This window comes from Alosa alosa, chromosome 20 (assembly GCF_017589495.1).
Source record: "Alosa alosa isolate M-15738 ecotype Scorff River chromosome 20, AALO_Geno_1.1, whole genome shotgun sequence".
In the NCBI taxonomy this organism is placed as follows: domain Eukaryota; kingdom Metazoa; phylum Chordata; class Actinopteri; order Clupeiformes; family Clupeidae; genus Alosa; species Alosa alosa.
Genome location: NC_063208.1, coordinates 7,965,303 through 7,975,302, shown reverse-complemented (window position 1 = coordinate 7,975,302; position 10,000 = coordinate 7,965,303). Strand labels below are relative to the sequence as shown.

The 10,000-nt window shown below is 44.8% G+C and overlaps 1 protein-coding gene across 2 annotated transcripts in view; it reads right to left on the bottom strand.

Annotated features, from left to right (window-relative positions):
* Positions 1–10,000, bottom strand: part of efna3a (ephrin-A3a) — an 83,371-nt gene that overhangs the window by 6,245 nt on the left and 67,126 nt on the right. For both annotated transcript variants that reach the window (XM_048229005.1, XM_048229006.1), the window contains exon 2: positions 2,336–2,637. In XM_048229005.1, coding sequence (XP_048084962.1) covers positions 2,336–2,637 — 302 coding nt within the window. The remainder of the gene's footprint in view (positions 1–2,335; positions 2,638–10,000) is intronic.

The window sequence follows — 10,000 nt, the reverse complement described above, 5'->3', positions numbered from 1 at the left end:
CACAACACAACACAATCGAGTTAATCTTCCGCCCCCTGCTGATCACCACCGGAGAGGCACGACAGGTACGCCACTTTCAAACACTCTCAAGAGTTCTTCTACTTAATCTATCTGATTCATCTACGGTAATCTCATTTCTATTAGATCTAATTTACATCTCATTCAAATCTAGTTTCATTCAAGTTTGATCTGGATATTGGATGAGCTGGATTATGTGATTTATGCCATCCTAACACTCTGAAGAGTTTTTAGTTTTACCTAATCTAATGGTGTTTCTGTTTGTTTTGATGTGGATATTGGATGGGGAGGATTGTGTGATTTATGTTCTTTGATAAGTCTGTGGCACTAGAGTGCCTTGTTGAACTATACATTTTGGAGAGATAAACCTTATCTCTTATCTTAATAGAAGCCGATACATACAGAAATTAATTGTGGACTTCTAATAGTACAGGACTATGAGTATGCATAAATGCATGTTCTTGAATAATCTTGAATTTCCCCTGGGGATCAATAAAGTATCTATCTATCTCTATCTATCTATCTATCTATCTATCTATCTATCTATCTATGTAAGGGATGTCTGATTTGATTCTGGATGTTCTACACAAGAATGTGTACGGATGGTTTATGTTCTTTTTGGTTCTGTAGTCTGAGTGCTACGTCCACCTCTTTATTGCATCGGTATTATTCTCCTTATCAAAAAGGCCTTATGCAGTAAAGTGAAAGGTGGACGCTCCTAATAGCCAAGGTTATGTCCACTACTGTCAGGCTCCGATAACGCTTACTGTAGATGTGCTTCTGCTCCGAGCGTCAGCAGTTTTGCCAGGTGCTAAAGGAGCTGGTATTATGAGCGCTCACGTTTTTAAGAGACCGGAGAGCCCCCACTCTGCTTTCGCTTCCTTCGCGCCTCCTGGTGCTGCCAGCGTCGGAGGAGACCCGTGTGGGCGGAAGGCGGGGCGAGGGACGGAGAGTGGGCATCTCAGAGTAATGGGATTTACAAATGTGTCATGAATAAAACATGCGTGCGCCATGAGATGACCGGCAGGTTGGGCCGCCTCTGGCCTCCGAGACAGAGAGAGAGAGAGAGAGAGAGAGAGAGAGAGAGAGAGAGAGAGAGAGAGAGAGTGAGAGAGAGAAGAGAGAGAAGAGAGACAGAGAGAGAAAAGAGAGAGTGAGAGAGAGAGAGAGGAGAGAGGTGGTGTTCTCCATATAAGGTGAAGGAGTGTGTGTTCTCTCTGTGTTGCGGTGTCTGAAGTAGCCCTGTACACTTACACACCATTCATGTAGGAGTCCATACATGCACTAATACATGCTACTGCATACTATACTATAGATGTGGCCCTAGCATGGTACAATGCTGTGAAAGGTAGAAGGTCTGCTGTGTTAGATAGCAGATAGTTAGTGTATCAGAGGTCGTACTGTAATTCGTCCGCCGCTCACGGCCCTCGAACTCGCCACCTCAACACACACCGGCATGGGAGTCGAACGCTCTAACCACTGAGCTAAAAACCCAGGCTTCCAACTCAGTGGTTAGAAGCGTTCTTAAGGTTAGGGGTGTGAGGATTTACACGGGCAACTAGCATTAGCATACTATCTCAGTTCACCTCCGTTATACTAGACCCTACTTACGTATAAGTAGTATAAGTGTGGCCATGATACTGATCTTGCAGTGATACTACTGTGAGATCAGAATAAATAATGCTGGAGGTTTGACATACTCAGATGTAACTGTTAATTCAGTTGAAGGGTAGCTCTAGTGGTACGCGTTGAGAGTATGAAAATAATGTTTTTTTTTATTGGATAATGTTTCGGCTGTGAGGCCTGGATCTGAAAAAGGCCTCATGGCTGAAACATCATCCAAATAAAAAAACAAAATGTGTGCAAGTGTGCAACATTCTCTTCTTATTTTTAAGTTTATCACCAGACACTAGCACCTTATTAATAACATTTTGTAGCAATAGTGTGATGGAATATACATACAAATGTAGTAGTACTCGTGTGATGTACACCCACAGATGTAGTATTACTAGTGAGATGGTATATACTGTAATAGTGTGATGGTATATATTCACAGATGTAACAGTACTAGTGTAATGGTATATAATAGTGTGATGTATACTCACAGATGTAGTAGTACTAGTGAGATGGTATATAATAGTGTGATGTATACTCACAGATGTAGTAGTACTAGTGTGATGGTATATAATAGTGTGATGTATACTCAGAGATGTAATAGTACTAGTGTGATGGTATATAATAGTGTGATTTATACTCACAGATGTAATAGTACTAGTGTGATGGTATATAATAGTGTGGTGGTACAGTATATACTCACAGATGTAGTAGTACTCGTGTCCCACGTTGAACTCGTAGCCCAGGGAGAAGGCGCTGTAGCGCTGGAACTTCTCGGAGAACTTGATGGGCGCGTGGGGCGCGTGCGGCCGGTTGCACTCCCAGCGCTTGAAGCCCATCTGTGGGTCACACGTGCGGTAGCCGCGGTAACTGACCATGTAGAGCACGTACTGTTCCACCACGCCCCTCTCCAGCGCCCCCCTCTGGCTGAGGTTGTAGTGCGGGCAGTAGATGTCCAGGTAGTCGTTCACACTGACCTGCACCGTGTATCCTTCTCTCCTCAGACTAGAGAGGAGAAACACAGAGAGGGAGAGAGAAACAGAGACTCGGTCATTTCAAATGAATTCAATATTAACTTTTACAGTACATTGCTCTAATTGTATTTTTCGGTAACACTTTACTTGACAGTATCGACATAAGAGTGAGTGACATGACACTGTCGTGAACACATGACACTGTCATGACACATGAAACCTAACCCTAACCCTAACCCTAACAACCTCTAACCCTAATCCTAACCCTAACTCTAAACCTAACCTTAACTTGTTATGACAAAAAGCGAATGTCATGTAATAACAGAAGCGTTATGTCATAAACGTTTATGACACGTTCATGACAGTGTCATGTCACTCTTATGTCGACATTGTCAAGTAAAGTGTAACCTATTTTTCTATAGTGTTTTAACTATTTTACTCTGGTTTTCTTAACACAAGATGCTACTGTGTCCAAACAGCCATGCTAAGAAAGCCACATAAATTGTTATTGTGCTTAAAATATATTTGCTTTGGCAAGATTGCTTTGAAACTATCATGCCGAAATGGCTGATTTGAATAAAAAGCTAATTTGAATTGAGAAGGAGACATGAGCATGACTAGTTATTGAGTTCAATTGCAAAAATGAAATGTTATTGTGTTTAAAATATGTTTACTTTGGCAAGATTGTGTTGAAACAGGCGTGCCAATAAACCCCATTTAAATTGAATTGATTCAAATGGAGAGGGAGACAAATGTCTGTTGTTTTCTTGCAGTATGTGACACATAAATGGCACAAGGCTCTGTGCATGAGGCAAGCTGACAAACCACAGCAAACATTCCTGGACTGAGGAACAGGGTTTGGAGATACAAAAATAATGCTGAAATCTGTAAAAAATGCTGAATAATATTTGTTTTGGTATTAAACCCATAAATAAGCATAAGAGTTCCTGTGGAATAAGAACAGTGTAACCAATCCAGCCGCCTCGCAACCCTTGATGCAATTCCACAGTTTCCGCAGGAGGTGGCAGCGTTGTATCAGACTTAAGATCATTCTGCTTTTCCCTCTGTCACACACTCAAACAGGCACAGACACACACACACACACACGCACGCATGCACACACACGCAGGCGTACGTGTAAACACACACACACACACACACACACACACACACACACACACACACACACACACACACACACACACACACACACACGCACATATGCACACACAAAAAAAGTGTTGCAATTCTGGGTCAGGCCTCTGGAGATTATTATTCAATTACAAAATGAGGATCAGGAGTGTCACACACCTCTCTCCACTAGCCCCCTAAATATGTACCACATATTCCTCAACGCTCCCTCTCTCTCTCTCTCCCTCTCTCTCCCTCCCCTCCTTTTCTACGCCCTCCTTTCTATCCCCCCATCCCATCTCTCTCTCTATCTCTCTCTCCCCTCTTACACCATCTCCTCCCTCTCCCTCTCTCTCTCTCTCCATCTCTCTCCCTCCCCTCCTTTTCTACGCCCTCCTTTCTATCCCCATCCCATCTCTCTCTCTCTCTCTCTCTCTCTCCCTCTTACACCATCTCCTCCCTCTCCCTCTCTCTCTCTCTCCATCTCTCTCCCTCCCCTCCTTTTCTACGCCCTCCTTTCTATCCCCATCCCATCTCTCTCTCTCTCTCTCTCTCTCTCTCTCTCTCTCTCTCTCTATTTCTCTTTCTCTTCCTCTTTTCTCTCACTCTAAAACGTTCACTTCACAGCAAGCCACCTCTCTCCCTCTGTGTCTAAATATTAAACATCTTCATCATACTCTCCTCGCTCTATCCTCTAAACTGACAACCTCCTATACTGTTCCCACTGTAGCTTTAGTGTAGTTTTATACATGCCCGCACTCACACACACACACACACACACACACACACACACACACACACCACACACACACACACACACACACACATGCACACACACACACACACACACACAGACACACACACATACACCACACACACACACACACACACAGCTTCCATAGCTTCCATCGTCAGGTATATGTATAAGCTCATCGCAATAGTAACCTCATTAGTGCCTAGTCATGGGCTGTGATTTAAATACATACGGCACATTCCCTTCTTCCTCTTCCCTCTCTGTTCCTGTCTCCATCTGCCCTATTTCTCTCTCATCAATGTGAACTGCACACACACACACACACACACACACACACACACACACACACACACACACACATACACACACACACCACACACACACACACACACACACACACACACCACACACCACACACACACACACACTACACACACACACACACACACACACACACACACACACACACTCTAAGCTCCTGTCCCTTAACTACTCATCTCCTTATGGCTATCAATTCTTTCATTTTCTCTCTATCATTCTTTCTTGCTTTCTCTTTCTCTCTACTTGCTTGTTCTCTCTCTCTCTACTTGCATGTGCTCTCTCTCTATCATTCCCTCTTGCCTTCTCTCTGTCTCTCTCTCTCCCCCCCTCCTCACAGACATTAGATGACAGATTTTTGTCTTGCAGTGTTTTGGGCAGAACCAAACAGCAGGGCTTCAAAGGGACTCTATTTCAGGAGCAGGAGAGAGAGAGAGAGAGAGAGAGAGAGAGAGAGAGAGAGAGAGAGAGAGAGAGAGAGAGAGAGAGAGAGAGAGAAAGAGAACAAGAACAAGCAAGAGCTCGAGTGAGAGAGAGAGAGAGAGAAAGAGAACAAGAACAAGCAAGAGCTTGAGTGAGAGAGAGAGAGCGCGCGACAGCAGGAGAGAGAGATAAAAGACAGAAAATTAACCATACAAGCGTTCTTGAGAGCGAGGGATAGAGTAACTGTACAGAGAGGAGGGGATGGGTTAAGAAGGGAGGGGATGGAAGCAGGTGAATCTTTAAAGCTTTTAGTAGGAGTCTGATCACACATTACTAGGCCATGCCATGTGAGAGCATTTATATGCGTTGTGTTGCGTTGCGTTGTGTTGTGTTGTGTTGTGTTGCGTTGTCTTGTATTACATTGAGTTGTGTTGTGTTGTGTTGTGTTGCATTATGTTGTGTGGTGTTGTGATACATTGCGTTGTGTTGTGTGTTGCATTGTGTTGTGAATGTGAGGCACTGCGTTGTGTTTTGTTGTGTTTAAGACGCTGCTGAGACAGAAGGTGGAGGAGAGGAGGAGAGGAGGTTAGGAGGGTAGCGGGAGAGAGCAGGAGACAAGGAGAGGAGGAGAGGAGGAGAGGAGGGTAGCGGGAGAGAGCAGGAGACAAGGAGAGGAGGAGAGGAGGAGAGGAGGAGAGGAGGGTAGAGGGAGAGAGCAGGAGACAAGGAGAGGAGGAGAGGAGGAGAGGAGAGGAGGAGAGGAGGAGAGGTAGAGGGAGAGAGCAGGAGACAAGGAGAGGATTTCTCTATAGGAGCACTGAGTTACATAAGCACCCGTCCTTTCAGATGCATTCCCAACACTGCAAAGACAGAGCAGGGGAGGAGAGGAGGGGAGGAGAGGAGGGGAGGGGTGAGCAGAGATCTTACATCGTAGAAAGTGATTCATGCGGAGAGCAGAAAACTTAAAACAGTGGGGGAAGGGGGGTGGGGGTGATGACAAACGGGTGACATAGAGAGGCAGGGGAACTGAAAGAGTGAGTGTGTGTGTGTGTGTGTGTGAGAGAGAGAGAGAGAGAGAAAGAGAGAGAGAGAATGAAAGAGAGAATGCATGAGAGGGAGAGAGATAGAGAGATACAGTTCTCCCATGGGATGTGCATATAGTAATGTACAGAGAGAGAGAGAGAAAGTGATGAGGTTATTACTCTCTCTTCATCCCCCCCTCTCTCTTTCTCAGTCACCCACACAAACAGTCTTACACACCACATACATTTCCACACACCCCTCCTCCCTCCCTCTCTTTGCTGTGCATTGTCTTTCTCCTTTATTGCATTTTCTGCTGTGTCATCATCATTTTTTATATGAGCAGGGAAGCAGGGCTCGTTAGTTAAACCCTGTGCTGACAGACAGAGAGGAGAGTGGCTTTTACAGAGCGAACGAGAGAAAGAGAGAGAGAGACAGAGGGAGAGAGAGAGAGAGAGAGGGAGGGAGAGAGAGAGGGACAGAAGGAGGGGGAGAAAGAGACTAGGGGCGTTGAGGGAGGGTAGGAGATAGAGAGAAGAGATGTTAAGAAAGATCAAGAGAACACCATTATAGCCACTTCTTGGAAAATAATCTGTTGAAAATACAATGAATATCAATAAGTGGATAACCTGCCCCCTAATTCAGGAAAAAAAAAGAAATTCCCACAAGACTATGAAGCCAACCGCAACTGGCCAAAGTCATATTTCAAAACGCTATTGGGGCGCAGTAATGGAAGACCATGAAAATTATTATCATTGCTTTTTCAATTTTCCACCGAGTCGTCGTGGCTCAAATTAAGGCTTTGGTTTTTATGTTTTATTTTATACCCGCTCGGAATGACATCCAGAGCCCGCAGCCCCGAGTCAAGGTCAACTTGGCAGATTCATTGACAAAATCTTTCCCGGTGTGAGTGATCATTTTATTTAAGTAGACAGAACTGGGCTCTGTTTGATCTAACAGCTCAGCAGCAGGTCTTGTGGGACTAGTGTTTAAGGGTGTGCCAGTTTTGGCAATATATAATCCTCACTAGACAACACCATACTCAACTGCCTCTCCTGCCAAGAGATGAGTTGTGTTCTTTACGTGTTTAAAGGGGTGGAGAAGTGTGTGGGCGAAGGAGTGTGTCATCAGGCTACGGCGAGTAGTCATCGGGCTGATCCACAACGGCAATGCTAAGTATAGCGATAGCAATAGTCTGACATATAGCTATAGTTCATTAGAACGACGACATCCACACAGCATACTACAGCGACAACAACATGAAGAACAATATCGTTGAGGATCACTTTCAGAGTGATTTTGATAATGATAGAAACCTGACAGCCATCGGCTAAATTTATCAAGATTTAGAAATCAAGTAGATGAACATGAGAGACATTCCTTATCGCTGGTCAGTGGGGTTAACTTGTTAACTTTAACATGTTGTCATAGTTACTTTTGTCTTTATACTTATAGTTCTTGGTGTGGACAGGCCTCTTTATGCCCACTTACAGTAGCCACTAAGTGTGAACCAGACATGGGACAGATCTGAGCCAGATCCATGCCAGATGTGAGCCAGACCTGGACAGGGTGTGACCCAGACCTGGGCCGGATTTGAGACAGACCCATGCCAGATGTGAGCGAGACCCATGCCAGATGTGGGCCAAACTGAGGCCAGAATCTCTCTAGCTACTAGAGAGGGGGGGGAGGAGGAAGGTTAGGGTATTATTGCTTCACTCCATCTCTTATGCAGACATCATCTCGCCAGCTGCCCTTGCATGACATCACCTGCCTGGCCATGATGAGCCACTTTCATTACCGCACACAGCGCGAGTGAAAGGGCAGCGCCGACCGCCCGAGCCGCGAATGGAAAACCATTAACACGAGGATTAGAGCCGCGACAATGGCCGCCGCTGCTTAAAGGCGCGGCCTCACATCACTGCACCGCGTCAGTCATCCTGCTCAGCGCTCGGCACCTCCACCTTGTTATAGATTACACTAATGAAATACATCCCTCTTTTACAGATGATCCTCGAGCCTGTGCTGAAGCACCAGAGCCAGGCCATTGTCCCTGCCCGCTGCCAAGAGGAGCGTTCCTCCTTGTAAAAAGTGCAGTACAGCCACAGCAGGACGCTGCACAGCGTGTGCCTGGCAAACCCAGGTGCTTCCTGCATGGGGTTGATTTAAGGCTGAAGCAGTCACTCGGACTCGGACGCACGGACAGGCTGATTAAGTCTGGGACCGCCGGGGGCGTCCCGTGGGCCTCGTAACAGTGAGATTGTCTCTGGCTGTACGATCAGTTTTGTTGTTCTGGCCGCCAAACAAACACCCCCATCCTCTTCCTCCCTTACAGAACACCCACATCAGGACGCCATTTAAAGTCCATTATCCAGTCAATGGCTGCTCCGGGTTGCAATGGGCAACCAGTTTATTTTTTGTTGTTATTGTTGCGCAAAATCTGATACTGTAGTTACTGGTCATTCCGTAGTTACCATTTGCCCAACAATTGGCTGACTTACGAGCAATTGCCCACTAATGTGGGTTTAATCATCTAATGGCCTTCTGAGCTGGCCTTAGACCAGTGATTAGTGATCACATTCCCTATCAAACTTCTCAATCAGAATCATGACTGGTTCTAATTGCGCTACGCTACATCCAGACCTCCAGGAAACAGGAAATCGAGCTTGTTAGTGACAAGCCCAGAGAAACAAAAAAGCAATTTCACTCGCCATTTTTGTTATAAATCACAGGCAGACGCCATTGCTTTCGAGCTGAGCCCACAGTGCAGGAAGCAGGCTTTGCCAGATCACAGTGATAAACACCGCCAACTGCCAGAATATATACGGCGGGACATCAGCCAATGTAGTAGCAACAACACCAAAACAATCCATCTTTCTATATCCTCCCACTCCAGCTAGAGAGAGCAGCTCTTACAGTAACACACAACCTGTAACCAGTAGAACAGAACTGAGAATTTGTTTTCCCCTTTGGAAATAATGCTTAAGGGCAATTCCACGGAAAATGGACATTTTGTCACATCCATAACGCCAGTGAAATGCCTTGGCATTTGTATGATGTGAATGATAACATCCATTTTTTGTGCATTTTTTCTCATGTACATCAGCCAAAAAAAACCAAAATGCTCAAATTTCATGTAATCATTCACATCATGCCATACCATCACATTTTATTGGCGTTATGGATGTTACAAAAAAACGTAATTTTCCATGGAATTGGCCTTAATGATAAACCACAACAGCTGAAATGCACAGTACACTACTGAGAGCTGATACTTTAGAAAAAAACAACAACATGGCGGGCAGTAACTTCGACCAAGGCTCAAGATCTTATGTACAGGCTGCACTGGGCTAGATCAACGTGTTTGGATTACATTCATGTCATTTCCTGTGCATTAGTCACAGTTCCCAATCCCAGTGACTCAGAATCAGGATTGTGGTTAAATCATGAAGAAGGATGAAGAAAAGAATATTAGAGCATGGCTCACCACCGAGTATTAACCTCATAACTGAAAAAACTGGAAAAAATAATTCTATAAACCTTGATTAATAGTTGGGAAGTTACAGTATTTTAGCAAGGCTGATTAATTGTTAGGAAGCCATTTATTCAAAACTCTGAATAAAGACAAGACACATTCCAAAGGGGAACGGCTATACAGTTTACGTTATCATAAAAAGAAAGCTCATTTCAGACAGACAAACAGAGCTCGTCTTTGTCCCTCTCTGGGGCAAACAAATCTCCTGACTTGTTT